Source organism: Pseudochaenichthys georgianus, chromosome 15 (assembly GCF_902827115.2).
Source record: "Pseudochaenichthys georgianus chromosome 15, fPseGeo1.2, whole genome shotgun sequence".
Taxonomy (NCBI): domain Eukaryota; kingdom Metazoa; phylum Chordata; class Actinopteri; order Perciformes; family Channichthyidae; genus Pseudochaenichthys; species Pseudochaenichthys georgianus.
Window position 1 is genome coordinate 6,238,863 of NC_047517.1, and position 21,281 is coordinate 6,260,143.

General features: G+C 42.5%; 1 protein-coding gene across 2 annotated transcripts in view; it reads left to right on the forward strand.

Moving 5' to 3' along the window:
• LOC117459683 (inositol polyphosphate-5-phosphatase A) overlaps window positions 1-21,281 on the forward strand; it is a 201,661-nt gene that overhangs the window by 123,036 nt on the left and 57,344 nt on the right. For both annotated transcript variants that reach the window (XM_034100754.2, XM_034100752.2), the window contains exons 5-8: window positions 246-309; window positions 2,191-2,294; window positions 15,304-15,356; window positions 16,867-16,986. In XM_034100754.2, the coding sequence (XP_033956645.1) occupies window positions 246-309; window positions 2,191-2,294; window positions 15,304-15,356; window positions 16,867-16,986 (341 nt within the window). The remainder of the gene's footprint in view (window positions 1-245; window positions 310-2,190; window positions 2,295-15,303; window positions 15,357-16,866; window positions 16,987-21,281) is intronic.

A 21,281-nucleotide genomic window follows, 5' to 3' on the forward strand; every position in this document is an offset into this window, starting at 1 on the left:
AATTGAACCTTTATCAAGAATATGGTGGCTTTCTACTTCAGCTTTTCAAAGTAGCGCGGTAACCCTAACTGTTTTCTCCTACACTAGTTTTCTCCTACCCTATATGTGGAGATTCTTGATGAATCGTGTCTGTCTTGATACACATCCTGTAGCGTATCCAGACACAGTAAAGAAATAAATATCTCTGTATGGAACCGTTGACGGAAAACGTGTCCAATCTCACACATGCTTGTTTCCTCCCGCAGGCTCTGGGAAGTTTCTACTTTATCCACGAGTCGTTGAAAAACATCCAGCAGTTTGATTTCAAAGGTGAGTAACCCCCGCTCGCAACACACTTCCACATATACATCATCCCCACTGTGTGGAAATGAAACCCTCACTGCGTGCCCCCTAATCCCACCCCTGCATATCCCACACAACCATTTGCAGGCTATTCCCGCTTCCATCAGAAAGCAGCGTGCTGAGATTGGCTTTGAGGATAATGTAAAGGGAGCGGGACAGAATGGTAATGCTTATTAATATTAGGATTTAATTCATAAGATTTCGGGCCTCCAGTAATGGTGTGAGGCGGGTTATTGGACAGTTACGGCGGTCTCATCAGGCTGCGGTGTCAGAGGGCCCGGGGGCCGGCGGCCGCGCTAATTAAAGAAGGGATATAGATGTGGAGGAGCCGCGCTTCTTATTAGACCCGAGTCAGCATTAGCACCAGTTACCCCAGTGAAGGACAGGGCGACGGGGGGGGGGGGGGGGGTCGAGAGGGGAGAGGACCACTCCTCATGTACTGTACACAAACACACACACACACACACACACACACACACACACACACACACACACACACACACACACACACACACACACACTTTAAAGATCAGAAATATATGAACTACAAAACATTCTGTAATGCTTTGTTTACTCTTTCTGTAATAGGTCCCTTCAGTCATATTGTCTGGTGACAGGGTTAGGGTTGACCAGAGGAAAAGAATAGCACAGGTGTTGTTGAATCTGTTCACACACGATAACAGACCTCTGACAGCGAGTCCCGATGCACTACGGTTGTATGGAACTTGATTTGTAGGCATTCCCAGTTCTTGATAAGTAGGAAAACCGATAAGAGCGTATGTCAAATATCTGTTTGCGGACTATTTCTCCTATTTTGTTTTCTGAAGTATAGAATTCCCGAATTAAAGTGATCAGTTTGAGTGTTTGTCTTGGAGTTAGAAGCAAGATCAGTCCCTGTTTGACAGAGCACCAGCTCGAGCATCTTCATATCACCAAAGGAACAAAGTGCATGGTCCTTCAAAGAGCCCGCCTCAGAGCCACAGTCTACAAAGCAGTTCTGCCCCCAAGTGAGAGGGTTGGGTCAAAATAGCCCACTATGGTTAACTGCAAGTTTTCCAAAACAATATCAAATATTCATAAACCCATATGTAAAGACTGGTTGGCCAAAGATTCCAAAAGGGAAAAGAAAGCTTGATGCAAACGGTGTCTAAGATCATTCAACATGGGTTGGGTTGGGGGAGGCCGCATGCAAGGGAACAGGCACGGCACCAACTACTTCTCTACATCCTCGAGCGTTTATACTGCAATGTCAAATATGGGCTAAACAAAATCTAGCAGTCTGGAAATGTGGTTCTGGACAAACTCCAGAAATGCTGATATGGAAACCGTTGGAACCCTGTAAATGGGAAACAGCCATTTGTGCATGCTTTTCCTACGGTGTCTTAAATGATGGAAAGAAGGAGCATTGATCTTATCTATTGGCAGTTCTCCCTCACATCACTCTGCGTCGCATTCCAAATCACAAATCAATATTCAATACCCTTCAAGAAAAGGACGTACCATCTCCAACGACAGACAGACATGCATTCGGAGTCTTTGAGGTAGACCTGGGTTGGGCACAGGTATCGTGCTGCAGGAAGTACAGAGGGACGTGGACATGTTCAGGGTCATATACAAAGAAAGGCTTCTTATCTTCCCAGTGTAGTGACCTCTCACACTCACCTATGTTCAGATACAGATGTTCTTCATTCTGACCAGCAGGTGGTGCAGTTGTCTGAGGAAGCTGTATCAGGGGATCATACAGGGGTCTCAAAGTGAACCATGTTTGTAACACTACACTCCCTCTTTCTCCCTTTCTGTCCTCACATCCTTCCCCCTTTCCTTCGATCTCTTCAAAATCCACTTCAGCCAAGAAATTCAAGAAGGTGGTGGGGAAGGAAACGTACTCGGAGACACTAGAAAGCACCCCCTCGCTGGAGAAGGAGAAGTTTCCCCAGGACTACTTCCCTGAGGTGGGTACTACTGAGCACACTTTACTCCCTGACGCTGGCGTTGCCATGTGATGACAGCTTCCTGCTGAGACGTGCTGTGACAGAGGAACACATCACATTCAGCACGCAGGTTTAATAAAGCTGCTTATTCAAAAAGGAACCAAGCAGCTGTTAAAGTGCAGTAGCCTTTGGCCTCAAACCAATGCATTCGGATTGGCCTATTGAGTCATTAAATGCTAAACTTCACTTTACACAATAACTAGATTTATTTGACGTAGTTCTTTCAAATTAATTTCCCAAAGCCATTTAGTTTTTAGTATATCTTATTGATTTAGAGTACTTTTTCTTCCTAGTTCAAGGAAATCCACATTTGAAGACAAACACATTACCCTTTGGACTGAGCCAATGAATGTTGATGTTTCGAATGAAAAAGTAGTCCTCTAATCACTTGATCTATTGAGTCGTTCAACGCCAAACTTCATAATTTCCCCCCAAAACTAGATTTCTTTTTTAGTACTTTTTATCAAATCAATTTCCAAAAGCCATTTCGTTTTGTGTACGTTCCTGATTTGGAGTGGTGTTTTCTCCCAGCTCACACACGGCTGATTCGAAGACAAATCAGTCAAAACGAAATCTAAAAAGTCCCGCCGATGTCCCGCGCTGCAGCTCTCCGCTCGCTGCGCCGTGTTTCTGGTTCTGTGCTATCGGAGGGAGCTGAGCATGGCGGCGCTGATATAGTAATAAAGAGCAGGACCGCCGTGTGTCATCCCCGCACTCCCCACTCATCTGTCAACCATGCTCCGACGGCCCCCCGAGCAAATATATGCAAAACAGATGGATACGGCCCCTTCACACACTTCCCCCCAATTCCCGTCTCTTTCGCACACTGCACGACTCCCCGGCCTAGACACGCACACAAACATCTCCCACTTTCCCATTCCACAGATGATCTAAAACCAATTACACTGATTGAGGCGCAAAGCCATTTAAAATGATTACAGCAGAAAGCATTGTTCTGCGGTTAACGGGACAAGCACCGAAAGCCACACAACAAACCTGGCAGTGTGAGAGGGATGAGGGGAGTGATGTAGGGAGAAAGAAGGTGTGTGTGTGTGTGTGAGGGGGGGCGGCAGATGAGAAAAGTTTTGCCCGGTGATTTATGCCTCTTTCCCGGCTGGGATATGAATCTGGGATGATGCTCCAGAGAGCAGCACTCCAGATAATGTTAGCCCATTTAAAAAGAGCAGATTTGTGTAGTCTATCAGGGTCGCCGAGTCTTTTTTTTTCTCCCTCCGCCTCCCTCCCTCCCTCCCTCCCTCCTCCGGCCCCTCCGTAGTGAGAAATTGGTTGTTATCATAGATCACAGATACTGCTCAAACCTCTTATGAAAGATGAATTAATTTCACTAATGCTTTAATGCAAAGCTCTCATGAGGGAGGCAGACTGGTGATAACCCCTGCCTCGTCCCCGCTTCCTCGCCCCGTGATTTATGCCCTCTTTTAGTAGATGAAACCGCCTGGATTTGCCATCCATCTGCAGCTCTGAGGAATCCTATTACACGGGGATCTCGGGCCGGACAGAACGCCGCCCGAACCAGTTGCTCGAGTCCCAGCTCTCCGGTTTTTTCATTCTGAAAAAGAAGATTTGTTTTTGTAAATAAACGACAACTCATCCATCGCCATAGTTAGTAGTGTATTTGTGTTTGAACACATTTGGAAAGGTACCCCAACTGAATACATGACAACAACACAGAGGACAGGTGTCTTGTTTACACGTTCCTAACTAATTCTCTAAAAGTAAACCTGTGTTTTTTTAATTCAACCCACATTAACATGATGATAGCTTTCTACGTTAGCATTTAAAAGTAAGGCAAGGCAAGTTTATTTATATAGCACTTTTCAACGCAAGGCAATTCAAAGTGCTTTACAAAAAAAAATGAAAGACATTAAGCATTCAAAAAGAAAAGCTAATAAAATAAACATTAAGGAAAAATACATGGATAAAAGTTACAGTGCAGTCTAAGATATGAAAAGTAGCAAGGCAACCCTCACTTGTCGTCCTGATGAGGACCCAGCCCCTCAGTGCTGCCATGTGTTGTGCCACGTGTAGGAAGGTAACCGAGTTATTCCTCAGGCCACAGGCGTCTACATGTGTTTGCTCTATGTCCAACATAATGGAATATAACCTCAATCAACATGATGGTGCTTTTCTACTTCATCTTATAAAAGACGCACTGACCCCCACTCCTTTGTTCCTCCAACACTTATTTGATTCTGAATGAAACGACAACCCCTCCGCAGCGTTCAATGAGTGGTGTAAAACATCACAACGTACCTTGAATTGATTAAAAAGAAAGACTCAGAGGACATTCTTGTTCACATGCGTATTACTAACTCAGAAACATACATATCTTTGGAATGTAGCCTAAATTAAAATGATGATATCTTCCTATGTCAGCTTGTATTAGCAGCAGGCTGACCATAGCCTGAAGACCTTTCTCTGCGTCTGATTGTGATTGGGCGACAGACCCTCACTGCTGTGACATTTGGATACGTGGTGTTACTGTACGTATCGTACGACATTGGGAAGTTACCCCAACTGATTTATGTACAACAAAGACACAGAAGACAGGTCGTGTTAGCATGCTCACAACCAATTCTCAGAGAACGATGTGTCTTCTTTAGTTGGCTCTTTAGTTCAGCTCCTCAAGGTGCTGGAGCTGAACTCACTTCCCTAAACGTAACCCTTTCCCCTACACTAGTTAGATTGGGATGCAGGCCATCAGGCCACACCCCCACAGCTTTAGATGAGTCGTGGTATGTTACACATTTGGAAAATAATCCAACTGCATTATGTTCAACTAAGACTCAGAGGAAGGACAGGTATATTGTTTATCATGACTAGTGCTCAAGAAAAGACATCTTTGGAATTGATGCAGTTTTCCAGAGAGAAGGTTAGAGAGTGACAGCTGCTGGGAGACAGGGGTGTGTGTGTGTGTGTGTGTGTGTGTGTGTGTGTGTGTGTGTGTGTGTGTGTGTGTGTGTGTGTGTGTGTGTGTGTGTGTGTGTGGTGTGTGTGTGTGTGTGTGTGTGTGTCTCTCTCTCTCTGCTGGGAGACAGGGGTGTGTGTGTGTGTGTGTGTGTGTGTGTGTGTGTGTGTGTGTGTGTCTCTGCTGGGAGACAGGTGTGTGTGTGTGTGTGTGTGTGTGTGTGTGTGTGTGTGTGTGTGTGTGTGTGTGTGTGTGTGTGTGTGTGTGTGTGTGTGTGTGTGTGTGTGTGTGTGTGTGTGTGTGTGTGTGTGTGTGTCTCTGCTGGGAGACAGGTGTGTGTGTGTCTCTGCTGGGAGACAGGTGTGTGTGTGTGTGTGTGTGTGTGTGTGTGTGTGTGTGTGTGTGTGTGTGTGTGTGTGTGTGTGTGTGTGTGGTGTGTGTGTGTGTGTGTGTGTGTGTGTGTGTGTGTGTGTGTGTGTGTGTGTGTGTGTGTGTGTGTGTGTGTGTGTGTGTGTGTGTGTGTGTGTGTGTGTGTGTGTGTCTCTGCTGGGATACAGGTGTGTGTGTTTCTCTTCTGGGATACAGGTGTGTGTGTGTCTCTTCTGTGATACAGGTGTGTGTGTGTCTCTTCTGGGATACAGGTGTGTGTGTGTCTCTTCTGGGATACAGGTGTGTGTGTTTCTCTGCTGGGAGAGGGGTGTGTGTTCCTGTGCTCTTCTCTTTCCAGTCCCCCATTGATAAAGTGTCAGTGATGCTGAGGACATCGTGGTGGGGGGGCTCGTGCATGCTGGTGTGTAAAAGAGAAACCACATGTCATCAGTCCGGTCCCTCACACTGAAGCGGTGTGTGTTTGAACACATGGAGGTTCTGTCGGCAGCATTGCTTTGGAATCAACCAACTGATTGTGTCTGCAACCCAAAGATGCTCTATTTACTCTCAGTTAAAAGAGCAGGACATGCTCGTGCTTACCAGCAACTGTTTGAGCATACACGTTGCTTGAGAGGAATACAAGAAAACTTGATTGAAATATTTTGGATTTAAAGAAAATATTTGTATTTCACAAAAGTGAAACAATGCATAGAAGTATATATATATATATATTTATATATCTATATTTAAAAATGGTCATGAAAGACAAATAATAAAAAAATAAATGATTACAACAACAACAACAAAATCATTAACACCACTAAAAAGGCTATTACAAATAAAACAAAGCTGTTACCAATATGATATGAAGGGGGAAAAACATTAAAAAGTCACCAATTCAACCGCCATACGGTTTATTTTCCTGCACGTCTCACATTAATTGGAGAACTGTTTACCTTTAGTGCAAAATGTTTCACACAATATCCAACTGACGCTGAAAGAAATCAGAAATGAAGGTAAACTAAGATCTCTATATTATTTACTGCACTTAAAGCATCCATTTTCAATGAACCTATATCATGTGATGATGGCTTTCTATTTCATCTTTTAAAAGTGGCTCAAACTCAATGTCATAACATAAAATAGTGGGTAGTCAATTCCCCCTGCTGCTTGTGGCTCTTTTCGTCTCCGACGCTCGTTTGATTCTGATTTAAGCGACAGCCCCTCCATATGCAAAACATCGGTTCTCTCCGTAATCCCGCCCTGAGTTATGGCTGTAAGTGAAGGAGAGGGAAGCAGGGACATGAATTGAAATGCTGAATAAGAAGGAAGTGGACAAAATCGCGGGTGCATTCCTTTTGAAAGATCGCCGTGATGGATTCGGGCGCTTGTCGTGTCCCGTTGTTCCGTCAATCTCCCCACCTCCCCAGCGAGCATACATATATTTATTTGTTTGGCGCAGTAATACATGCCTCCAAAAGCCATTGCATCATACGGATATGTCATTGCCTTATATAAATAAAGTATACGACCCAGACCTTAATGTGCCCTTGCTATTGATCGTTTTACACATCCGTAGGAAGAAAAAAAGAAAAGCAGAGGGAACTGAATAGCGGCCAGGCTGTAGATCAACATCCATATGAGTTTGTATTTGTTGTTTGGCACCACGGCGTCGCCATAAAAGCATTGACTTCTCACACCCTTTTAGTGCCCTCTGTAGTCAGCTCTGATTCGGGGCCGTGATTACTCTCAAGTTCTGCCTGCCCCGATGAAAGTTAACTTCCCTCTGCTTTGATTTAAACGCGTGTATACTTCTCAGATGCCGTGCGTGTACGTTAAGGAGATGAAGTCATTTAAACGGGCATCGCTTGTGAAATGCTCGCGCATCCATCACCTGACAGACACCTGTGACGCGGCCCACGCGGGTCCGTGACAGGCTGATCCGTGAGACCGCAGCAGCTCAGACACGAGGGGATGATGTTGAAATGAAAGCTAAAGCAAGGATTTTCACACATTTGTCTTTGTGTGCAAGGATCAGAATTACAACTGAACTCTACTGTGAAAATGTTGGCCATTTAAATCCATCATTTTGATTTCATTATTTGGAATGTACCATATGTATTCTAAAAGCTCTTCACATTCCTACACTGAAACTAAACGTTGACTTAAATGTATTACGTAAACACATTTCACATAACTGTGTTAGGTTGCAAGCAATAACATTAAGTTGAACGTAATATGTTGTATTTAAACTTAATATTGTTGCTTTCAACTAACCTAATACAGGTATGTGAAATGTGTTTAAATAATACATGAACTAAAAGTCAATGTTTCAGTTTTGTCAGTGTTCATCGTATACATGGCATACGGTTCAAGGTTCAAAGGGGCATTGTAGCATGCACAGCTACAGTGGAGATAAGCAATGAACAAACCTATACAATACAGAAGCAATAGAGATAGTGCAAGGAGAAACTGAACACAAATTAAATAGTGCGAGAATGTTAAAAGATGAATGGGCTATTTATGCAGGAAAAATTAGCAATATGCAAGTGAATTAGAACAACAATGTATTGCTGTACAGTGAAATAAAATACTGCTTGTCGTAATAGTACATCATTATTAAATAGATATTTGTATACAAGGATAATGAATATTATTGATTTTACAACTGAGTTGTTTAAATGAATCTTTCTTTCATCTTATTGAATTATCACATTCCTACATGGTGTACAGAAACATGGCTTTAGGGTTAGGACTGTCCTCTGTTCATATTGGCGTCTCCATCTCACACACACACACACACACACACACACACACACACACACACACACACACACACACACACACACACACACACACACACACACACACACACACACACACACACACACGGGGGGGCTGTCCTGTCACATAACCCCCATGTGAGACCCTCTCTTATTTGATGGGCCCCCCTAGATGATGGAGTAAAGATAAATGTGACTGTCTAGCAGAGCTCAAATCAATCAGTGTTTGTGTGTATTACTTATTACTCACAGTGCATTTCTGTCACATGGCTTTTGTGCAAGCATCCTTGCCTTGCACTCTTCTATCACCCCCCTCCAAACATCATAATATTATTTATGGGGGTCGGACTTTGAGCAGAAATATAAGAAAGGTCAAAGAATCAAACTGAATGGACCGGTGGTGTTTCGGACATGGCGTGCGTGAGTGTGTGTGTGCGCGTGCGTGTGCGTCCGTCTGTCCGTCCGTCCTGACAGCGTCACGTCTGGCATTTTATAGGCACGTAATTTTCCCTCGGTCACAATTGGAGAGTTTCCAGCGAATCCGATGGGCCTGCATCCCTCTATCACCCCATCTTTCCTCCTATTTCCTGTCTGTCTCTTTCTCATCGTGTGTGTGTGTGTGTGTGTGTGTGTGTGTGTGTGTGTGTGTGTGTGTGTGTGTGTGTGTGTGTGTGTGTGTGTGTGTGTGTGTGTGTGTGTGTGTGTGTGTGTGTGTGTGTGTGTGTGTGTGTGTGTGTGTGTGTGTGTGTGTGTGTGTGTGTGTGTGATGTATTGCCCGACAGCCCTGGATGTGCCCCACTGTGTAGCCACCGTTCATCACTGTCATGGGCGGAGACGCCACCGCTGACCTGTGGAAGGTCAGCCAATGTCACCCCGAGCCACGTGACCTTTTACCGCCGCCCTCTGACTCCCCCCGTCCCCTCTCGCTGACTCTGTATAGCCCCCCACCCTGATATATGATATGATTACATGTCACCTCTCCGTTCAATCCAAATACCTGTTCATAAGAACTGTGACATAACACATGTGCTAAATTCATCCGTTGTTTAAGGCAAGGCAAGTTCATTTAATAGCAGCTCTCGACACAAGGCAGTTCAGAGTGCTTTCAAAAGAGCGCTGAACAAACTGAAACGTTGACTTTAATTAAATGTATTATGTCAACTGTCAAATAGGTTCAACTTCATGTACTTGCTTTAAACTAACCTCATACAAGTATTTGACATTTGTTGACATAATACATTTAATTAAAGGCAATGTTTCAGTTTGTTCAGTCCATTGCAGCGGAAACACATTATAAAATAGATGCAAAACAGTTGTTAAAAAGCAAAGAGTAAAATAAACATAAAACAAGCTAATATAGAATAACACACGTATAACATACGTGTGTGTGTGTGTGTGTGTGTGTGTGTGTGTGTGTGTGTGTGTGTGTGTGTGTGTGTGTGTGTGTGTGTGTGTGTGTGTGTGTGGTGTGTGTGTGTGTGTGTGTGTGTGTGTGTGTGTGTGTGTGTGTGTGTGTGTGTGTGTGTGTGTGTGTGTGTGTGTGTGTGTGTGTGTGTGTGTGTGTGTGTGTGTGGTGTGTGGGTGTGTGTGTGTGTGTGTGTGTGTGTGTGTGAGAGTGTGTGTGTGTGTGTGTGTGTGTGTGTGTGTGTGTGTGTGTGTGTGTGTGTGTGTGTGTGTGTGGTGTGTGTGTGTGTGTGTGGAGGGGGGGGCAGGCAGGCAGGTGGTGATGTTCCAGCAGGAGATTAAATGGGGCCGGACAGCATCTGTGTCATCATCTCGGCTGCAGCAACCAAATCATGATGTCATCATGTCAACCAATAGAGAGGCAGAGGCACTTCTCTTCTTCTACTCTTTGATTGATTGCGCCAGATAATCATCTCAGACCGGACTTGCATCCCAAAATAAATAAAAGCACTTAAATTGGGTGAAATGGACGGCAGAGCGGAGTGTGTTTTTGCGCGTCTTACTTCCTGATATGTAGATGTTGTTCCACTCGACTGGGACTGCTCGGTGCTCGGTGTGTTGTGAGCGTGTGTATAAGGAAGCGATGAAGCAGGGGGTCAATCATTCATACGTGGAGGAAATGGGGCAATCTGGGGCCGGGTGTCAAGGAAGTGATGGATTTTAATGCTGCGATTGTAGTTAATGGCTCTTTAAATTAAATCGAGATTAAACGTCTCTGGCTGCAGTCAGAGCTTGTACAGGCACTGAGCGAGTAACCCCCCCACCCATCCCCAAAAGACCAACTCTCCATCATGTCCTTCCACATCCGCCCCACTCCCTCTTTCCTAAACTTTACATCCACAAACGCATATACAGAACGCTCATGGTTGTCTATGTGTCGTATCAAGTATTCATTTTGTCCAAATGCACATAATGCAATTACTCAATTCTTATTCAGGTTCCTGTGGGTCCCTAAAAAGTCCTAATAGGTTTAATAAAAATAAGGCGTTTAAAATGTTTTCAATGTATTATTCTAATTTTTAAAGGTTGAAGGCTATTGTGCTTTTTAGGGTGTTTTCCCTTCCCTGTAGTGTGTTTACTTCCGCAGCAAAGTGGCGTGATAGGCTAAGGGGCGGGCTATCGCTAAGCTGTTGACCAATCACAACAGAGCAGACGGAGGGTGAAAATAGGTGCTGCAGAACAGGCAGTATGAGAAAAATAAATAACTTTTTGAACATTAAAGGTGGGGTAGGTAAGTTTCAGAAACCGGCTTGAGATACACTTGTTGTTATATTCCATGGAATGCTCTTAACATCCCGATAGCAATGAATATCTGAAGTGCTTTGACAACAAATCCATAAAAAAACGTCATCTGTGGAAGCCGTGGTACTGTAAAAAGTACAACCAATCCGTTTTACCTGCCTGTCAGCCTTCAATCGGGGCACACACTTATCCCGTGCCCTCATTGGTCACGTGCGCGTTCGTGTGTGTTGGAGGAGGGGCTCTGTGAGGAAGTGGCAGATTTCTTCCGGTTGTTTATTTTCAAATTCTAGCGCACTCGAGCTGGTTTCTCCAAAATGACCTACCCCACCTTTAAAGCCACAAGATACAAATATGAACCTGAAAATACGGCCCCTTTTAAAAAAAAATGCCAGGTAGGAGTTTATATTTTTATATTTCTGACATTACTATTAAAAAAATCTCCAAATATATTGTGTATTAACATCACTCAGAAAAGGATAGTGTTATTATTATTATACTTTTCTTTTTACAATTGTAAAGCACCAAAAGGGTTGTGTTTTGTGTTGCTATGAACATTTAGGTAATACCTCAATCACTCAACAATTCATGTAGTTAATCCTTTACATAATACAATTAAAATAAATCTAACTTGGCTCCAGCCGTAGAAACCTTCACTGCATTTGTTTCTCATTTTAAAATATTCCGATGTAGTTAGGTTAAACGTTATTTTTCCTAAAGTGTAAGGTGAATTGGTTCTGCTGCAGTGTGACACTCACATCTAATCCCATTTGCTGCTTTCAAAGTCACCATATTGGGACAGCCAGTTCTAATTGGAGCCATACATCCTCCACAGGCAGTATGGATTAATTCAAGTATGCTAATGTAATTCAATTTGATACAGTTAATCTTGTTCTAATGCAGATTGAAAGATGTGAGGTGCAATCAAATACCTCTTAGCCTTTTCATTTGCATCTGAGTTGAAGAAAAAAATAAAATTAGTCAATTTGTAATTATGTGACCTTGCCCATAATTAGTTTATTCATCACTGCAGTTAACTCCCCATTAGAAGTCTCAGAGAGCCGTAGCCGGTAAAGGAGAGAGGCTGAGGAAGAGACTTGTGTTTCTTCTCAGAACGAGAACACTCACAACATACATTTGTCTCATGTAATAAGCAGCTTCATGGGGAGTCATGTGCTGCTTGAGGAAGGTCTTTGGACTTGTGATTGGATAATTCACTCAGGGGATCTGATCAAACAGCTGCAAACTGAATGTGCTCTGTTCAATACTCAGTATCGTTTGTATACCTCTCCTCCATGAGTTATGCGTCAAAGGCATGACACAGGCATCTGCATTATTATGTCGACGTTGCAAATGGCACAGATGTGTCTGCATTAAGGGAAGGATATGGATTACAGATGGACATATAAACATCATTGGTGGAAAGTAAATAAGAACATTTGTTAAACCACCGTACTTAAGTACAAGTTTGATGTACTTTTACTTAATTTAAGTATTTTTTATAAACATCTAATATTGTCTCCACAGTAACATTAGATGGATGTACATCAACTTGACATTCTCTTTTGGATGCATATGATGTATTATACAAAAAGAATCATTATATCACATTATAGTTTTTTTAAGTTACTTATGAGCTCAAGTCTCCTAAACATTTTAAAATAGATATGTCTATGTTTGCAAGGATCATAATAATGACATGTATTGTTGTTCCCATCGTTGCAGTACAGGATTATCTTTCAGACCTGATCTATATCTCATTATAGCAGTGATGGTAATGCACTTGAATATGATTATAAGTTAATCTAAGTAAGTGATTCTGTCCTACCCCTCTTTTGAGGAAGACATTTTGTCCCTCCCCACTTAATATCACATCAAGGTTAGGGATGTCATGTGACCAGGGGAATTCTTCAACAAAAACAAATGAACTTAAACATGCAATTCTTTATTACGGATTTTTTAGTTTAATGTCCACCTAACATTGCTATGATAAATATATTTTAAAACATGTATTCATTCAGGTTTTCACCCGGTATAAAGAAACGTGACCTTATAAATCCTAATAAAAACATCTTAATAATGATTATTATTATAAAGCATTATGAGTATTTATGAGTAAATAATATAATGATGGGTTGTAACTGTAAGCAGATTATAATGCATAGTAATGAACTATGTTCATAGTTTATCATGCAGTCAAAACATTGTGAAATGGTGGTCCCACACGCACCCTCTGGACACCTTCGTGGCAAACATGTACACGCCCCAGAAAACTGCTATTAAATCATCATACATCAATATTTATTTCAACTTGTTGTTCCATGAATCACGTAAACAACTTCTAACGTACTCACAACTACCAAACATTCGATCATTTCCGGGATTTTAACCCATTCAATGCCTGTTTAATTATTTTAATTATTTAATTTCTCTTGTGAAAAAATACAAAAAATGAAATTGTTTCAATATAATAATTAGTAGGGGATTGTAGTAGTAGTAGTGGTTATTCGAGTCTTGGATGAGTCAAAGATTAACAAAAAAGTTGATTTGACTGCATTATTATTTTTTACGTAGTGTCAGATACTACCTCTGGACACCTTCGTGGCAAAAAAGTATCCGTGCATGCTTACAGATTCACACACACACACACACACACACACACACACACACACACACACACACACACACAAATATTGATGTATGATGATTTAATAGCAGTTTTTTTGGGACGTGTACATTTTTGCCACGAAGGTGTCCAGAGGTAGCATCTGATACTACGTAAAAAATAATAATGCAGTCAATTCAATTTTGTTGCTAATCTTTGACACATCCAAGACTCGAATAACCACTAAAGCCCCATCCCCCTACTAATTATTATATTGAAGCAATTTCATGTTTTGTGTTTTTTTGTCATTAATAATGAAATAATTCAAATAATGAATCAGGCATTTAAAGGGTTAACGTCATGAAAATGATTGAATGTTTGCTAGTTTAGTTTTGAGTATGTTAGAAGTTGATTCATGAAAAAAAAAAAGTAGAAAAGAATATTGATATATGATGGTTTAATAGCAGTTTGTTGGGGCGTGTTAAGTAGATTACTAACACAAGCAATGTTAAGCCATGTTTGTGCACACGATGTGGGAATGTGATCAATCCAATAAGATGAAAGAAAGATATATTTGAACAACTCTTGAAGTAGTGTTCAGTGGTCAAATCAATAATATTCATTATCCTTGTATACAAATATCTATTTAATAATTATATACTCTTACGATAAAGTTATTCAAAATTCTATGTAATTTATGATTGTGTTGAATTCTTTTTAAATCGTGCTCCTAGAGAATAGACATCGTTACACAACCGTGAAAGTTAAATCAATCTAACGTTCATGTACTTTGTGATGTAGGCAGATGATATGATGTAAGCAGTTTAACGTGCACAACAGACATAAGCCTCATGAGTTACCGCAAATTCAACGGTGATAGATGGTGTTGAAGAAATGTGAAATCGTGCTCCCAGATGATTGACATTGTTACATGACTGTGACACTTTTAGCATTTCAGTTTCATTTGCCTTTAAGCAGATTATAACACAAGTATGTTTCAAAGGCATTATGGAGATGGGACTCGTAGAAGTTACCAGAAATTCAACATAATAGTTTATGATTGTGTTAAAACATGTCAAATCGTGCTTCCAGATGATAGTCATCGTTCCATGACTGTGTAAACCAGGGGTGTCAAACTCAAGGCCCGGGGGCCAAATCCGGCCCGCAACTTCATTTAATGTGGCCCCGCAAGAGCATGCAAAGAATATAATACGTGTATTATATGGTTACATGCCACTTTACAGAGGCACGTTGCCCATAAACTACATGTCCCACAATGCATCTTGTTTTGTGACATGCCCACTGAAGAGACTTGCAATTATTTGCCCTCGACTTCTGCTTTCAGACGTAGTTAATTATGAAGGTTGTACCCTATCCGATAATAGTCCAATGCAGAGGAAATTATGTATTATAATACATTATTTTATATATATATTATTTATATATTCTTAAAGTCACAACCGGCCCTTTGAGAGCAACCATAATGCTGATGTGGCCCGGGATGAAATTGAGTTTGACACCCCTGGTGTAAACGTTCTGATGACTTATTCCTGACTAATATTGAGTGTCTCTGTTCCGCAGTGCAAGTGGTCCAGAAAGGGATTCATCAGGACTCGATGGGCCCTGGCCGACTGGTGAGTTCCTGCAGAGACACACACCCCCCCCCCCTCAGCGTGTCCCTGGGACGTGTGGTCCTGGCCACAGAACGCACACAGCTGAACCCTATCTGGACAGTACGCAGCAGGGATCTGATTACACCTAATCGCGTTAGTCAAGCAGTTGCATATGACAGATGACCAAAAAGATGACATGCAGTTGAACCTGTACGGCATGAATACAAACGCTTGCTTCCAGCGTGCACAACAGGGGATTGGGGGACTAGGAAGGGGGGGGGGGGGATCGTAATCTAATAGAAGGATGACATGAGAACTAAAGAGCTGAAACGGTAAGCATGTAATAGGGAGAGGGAGATGGGAGAGACAGAGATAGCATGCATGTATTCATTTGTTCAGGTTGTCACTGCAGAATAAGCCCCTTGAGATAAGACTATTCCTCTGAGGGGGGGGGGGGCTGCTGAACACCATGCAAACAAAGCAGATTGATAGGATCTGCAGGGAGGTGTTCATCACTGTACATTGAGCTGTCTCGCCCCCGCCTGACAGAACACACTGAAGGAGAGCAGATTAGTGTTTGTATGGAGAGATGTGTGCCGGCATGAGGAGGACCGGTCCTTCTGGGTCAGGTGCCGGTCCTTCTGGGTCAGGTGCCGGTCCTTCTGGGTCAGGTGCCGGTCCTTCTGGGTCAGGTGCCGGTCCTTCTGGGTCAGGTGCCGGTCCTTCTGGGTCAGATGCCAGTCCTTCTGGGTCAGGTGCCGGTCCTTCTGGGTCAGGTGCCAGTCCTTCTGGGTCAGGTGCCGGTCCTTCTGGGTCAGGTGCCAGTCCTTCTGGGTCAGGTGCCAGTCCTTCTGGGTCAGGTGCCGGTCCTTCTGGGTCAGGTGCCGGTCCTTCTGGGTCAGGTGCCGGTCCTTCTGGGTCAGGTGCCGGTCCTTCTGGGTCAGGTGCCGGTCCTTCTGGGTCAGGTGCCGGTCCTTCTGGGTCAGGTGCCGGTCCTTCTGGGTCAGGTAGCATTGATCTGATCCGCCTTATCTTCAGGAGAAATCAGATCATTCAAACAAAGTGCGTACAAATGTGTCCTCGTTGCTTTATTATTCTATTATTTATCGACTACTCAAAGGATTTTGTTGACTTGATCACATTTTTCTTTTCTCTAGGAAAAATCATCTCCACTTTAAGTCCTCTGTATTTCAGAGACTTGCTCACTCTATTTGTTTCCTGGAACTACATCATTCAGGATGTTAAAAGCATTTACAGAATGGCTGCTTCAGAAATCTTTCTCAACCAAGGAAGCAGCCTTTCACATCACAGTCACTTAAGTCCATTGCCATTGGAGTCTCATCCGAACCCTCGTCTGAAATCAAGCTGTTATCAGTGATGAAGTTTTAATGCAGTTAAAGGATTCATTAAGAAATGAAATTGTAATGAATGGACATAAGCTGCATGGGTGAATGAAATGTCTCGTGTTATGCGTGCATGTATGGATGAATCCATCTGGATAATGAAGTCACTGAGTGTTCTTTCATCGCAGTGCCTTTGATCTGGTCAACATCCACCTCTTCCATGATGCCTCCAACCTGATTGCGTGGGAGAAGAGCCCCTCTGTGTACTCCGGGACCAGGCAGAAGGCGCTGGGCTACGTCTTAGACAGGTAGGACCCAGCGGATGCGCTTTCATCCAGACTGTATTCCTGAACACAGTTCTCGTTGACATGAGAAAGAGAGGCTGTGGGAGAACCCCTGCGTACAGTATGAAACCTCTCTCGGTTTACCCTGCATCTTGTTTAAGTGAATCTCCACATGATTTATGATTTATAAGTAATAGAAACTGATATTTTCTCTGACCCCCATGTCTAGGGTGTATAATTAAGCAAATAACAATATGTTTTGATCTGCTTACAGACTGTTACTGTATAATTACAGCCCCTCATAATGCTGCACAGTAATACGGATATCCAGGTTGCAAGATATTCACCACATTTGCGAGGTCTTCATCACTTACCCAAAAAACAATGGTTATAATTGGTTAACATTTGTAACCTTCATTAAAGGAAAACATAACTTATAAACAGATTCACATGTATATCTTCCTTTTGAATGGTGTTCCTTCTGTTAAATAACCTAGTGACCAATGACAATGATTATATGCATTATAACAGGGATAAGAATGCTATATCAAATATATTTACTACATTACAGATATGAGAATTCTAATACACTATAATCCTTGCAAAACAATGTCAGTAAATGATCAGCAAATATGAAGTATGATGAGGCTTGACTAAATAAGTGTTTATAAAATGCTTATAATGGGTTTAATATGCAGATTATAAAGCATTTTAAGTGTGTTAATAATGCATTAGAGACATAGGTGTCATCCATTATGTAATCAATGCTTTAAATGTTTAAGTATTGTAAATGTAGTCAACTGTAAAACTTGAATATATACAGTAATGGTGGCTTAGAGTGAGACTGGAGAAGAAGGTCTTACTCACTACAGGGTCTGTGGACTATCTTCTCTTCTTCCGTCCCTCTCCTCCTTACATAAGCATATTTCTTTTCTTGAGGTGTAATCCCATATTTGCCGTTTTTGTCCCACTCCTAGTCCCTAGTCCCTACATGCAAGTAGCCAAGTATTTGTCAATTGCCCATTTGGGAAATGCTACTAAATCACAAACACTTTGGTCAAATGACTTTAAAAATACTGACCAGATTGCCAAGATATTTAAATGGTTTGTTTTCGTGACCCTCGCCTTTTTGTGCCTGGGACCACCCTCTGCTCAAAATGTTTGATCCAAAATAAATATAGGATGAAAATGTTTTCCCCAATGGACAAATCCTAATTCCATTGCAATGACATTTACAGAACATTTTCATGTTCCCCAGAGGTGTCACCATTTCTATTTGGACGCTAAAACTCAACACCGATTGGTCTTATCTCAGTCAAATTTGAAATCGAAAGTCCATAGAGGATGAACCCTAAAGTGGTTGGTCAACTCCGACTCCTGTTGACCTGCCATAAGGCCAACATTCCCAATCTTATATTAGACGTATTATTCTCTAACTATTTAATTAACTATTTAACACCTTAAGCACATTCTTGCTCCCAAGAGGATGAACCCTGAGAATAACATTTAGCATTTCTAATTGTGCTGCGGAGGCTTTCAGAATGCTATTGGAACGGTAACGATGCCTTCACTCGGGGTAAAGCCGGCCTCTGTGCAAACAGGCGAGGCCGTCCATTCGTAGGCCGGCTAGTGTGATTTATGGGATATCCATTGGCAGCATGAGAGTGCACGGTGCGACCCTGCTCCATACCTGGCCGCGCTAACACACAGTAAAAGCCCTGCAGCAGGTGACCTCCCATTGAAATGGCATCAGAATGCACCACGCCTCCACTTTGACTAACGACATGCGTATATGGGTGGCATACATTATCAGAGGGCTCTCCGAGGCTCGTGAATCATGAGGCTAATCTCAAAGTATTCTCCATAAGAGGTCATATTTTACCTGTGCTTCATTCTTGATTTGATGTAAGCATGGTCCGCTTTTAATGGACAGAGAAGCTGGAGTTTTGCCTTTTTATTATGCTGTAACTTACCTGGATTTACTGGCACGATGCAGCTTCTAAAGCGGCGCTGTTGTCGCTTACGTTGAAGTGTTTTCATTGTATTTCCTCTGCTTTCATCATGCTTTTCCAGCTGATTTATTTCCCCTTCCTTGTAAATACACCTAAACAGCGGTGTGTCTGGGGTTTAGCTGGGGGGCTGAGGGGATTGAATAGAAATGGTGTTGGCTGAGTGGCAGTTTCCACGCTCCCTCTTTCTAAGTCCCCTTTGTGTGGTGAATGGTAACCTTGTTGTTACTTCTAGGCCATATCATTTAAAGGTTCCTTTTTGACGCTGGTGGGGAGAGGGTTCTATGTTCCGCTCCCCTAGTATAGGAGGAAGAAATTCTTTACTTTAGTTAAAGTAGCAATACTACAGTGTAAACATACTCAGTTACTCAGTTAAGTAAATACTGTGTTACTCAGTTAGTTAAGAAAAAGTCCATTCAAAATGTGACTTGAGTAACAGTAAAACAGACATCAAATCTAAATATACTAAGGTACTCGTTATGCAGAATGACCCATTTAAGTGCCATATATTTAGAATATATTGTATTATAATTTATGTATGCATTAATTAGTTTACCCTTCAATGTTGCACTTGGTAAAATATGGTTGTATTGGAATTTCTTTTTTTAATACTGAGTGGCTAAAGCTCTAATAATAAGGAATTATTCGATTTATATTTGTATTAATATTCTAATATCTGCAGTGTAACTTCTAACTAAAGCTCTAAAACGAATGCCATTTTCAGAATAATATATATTTCATCTCTGGATCATCATCAATGTTTGAAACATTTCGATGTGGCAGCTGGTGAAGGTGGAGAGAGCTTTTCTTAGACAGCCAGGTATTTCCAGCAATAATAATATATCACAATGCATTAGTTAAACTCAGTTCATGTATCAAAAATAAGAACCTGCAAAAGAGACTAGTAACTAATGTGGTGAAATAAATGAGGTGATATATATATATATATTTGCCAATAAGATGTAGTGGAGTAAAGCATAAAGTAGCAAAAACTAAAGTACAAGTACTTCCATTTTTTACTTAAGTACAGTACTTGAGTATATGTACTTAGTTACATTCCTCCAGTGCTGCTAGGGGTACAGGGGGGGGTAGTGGTGGCATCGCGCCTCACTCCCTCACTTTGGAGGACACTGTCGGGCGCAGATCCGGAGCGGCGGAGTGAGAAAGAGCTGGCGGTGCGGAGGGAGGAAGGGGGGAGCACAAAGGAGGCTTGGCTCTGTAAAGGGCAGTGAATAATGGGCCGGGCCTTTCACAGAGGCTGCTAACCTTTTGGCAGCCACCAGCAAAGTCCATTCTCCTCCGCCAACCTGGGAGGACAATGTGCCCGGCCGGCTTTGAATGCAGCGCTGCCACCAACAGTGTTCCATTCAGGCCGGTTGGGAACCATCCTTTTGGCCATTGTCCTAACTCTGACTCCTACCCCCAGAAAGCAGAGCAGGGAAAGGGACAGGGGGAATATCTAAAGCCAGACCCCCCCTCCTTCCCTTCTTCTCTCTGCCTTCTCTGAGCTCTAATCTCTCCGGATTGGAGAGACCCCTGGTAGACCGCCACACACACACAGACTGTAACATCCCTGATGGGAAATAACACGGCCTGTGAATAGAAAACGATGTGCAATAGACTCTCGGATATTTACAATCTTTAAACATTACCAGATACTTATATTCTTCAATATTTGTATATGGTCATTTTTTTTAATATACTGCAACTTGTTTGTTAACTATGGTGTACTTTGTTTTACTTATTGTGTTTTTTATTAATAACGCCTGCATACTTTTTGCTATAGTATCTAAGTGTACTCTTAATCTGCTGTAGCTGTTGTGATACCGTACATCTCCCCGTTGCGGGAAAAATACAGGAACTGTGATTCTGAAAAGGCAGCGGGGGGGGGGGGCTGAGTGCCATCAGGAGCCTGATCACACAGTGCTGCTGCGGAGCCTCCACCTGATCTGAGGCACAGGCTAATGCAGCAGCTTACGGCCCATTGAGGGACGTCTGATAAGCCTTTTCCTCTGCGGCCCTTTTAACTGCTAAACGGTGTTTATCTCCAAAGTGCCCCAAGGCCTCGGGGGAACAATGCTGAGAAGGAACAGCGTGTAGCCGGCCAGACCTCACTATTGAGTCACATCCACACAGCTCTGCTCTACAGCGCTGATGTGTGGACTTCCAAGCTTCAGATGCATCCCCTGCCTGTTCCTGTCCTTTGAACGTGAGCACATGAGCTCCGAGAGTTATTCACCTTGTTGACACAGCGACGCCTTGATGTGGAGAAGCACTGTGTTATAATTATGTCCAGGGTTAATAGTGTTT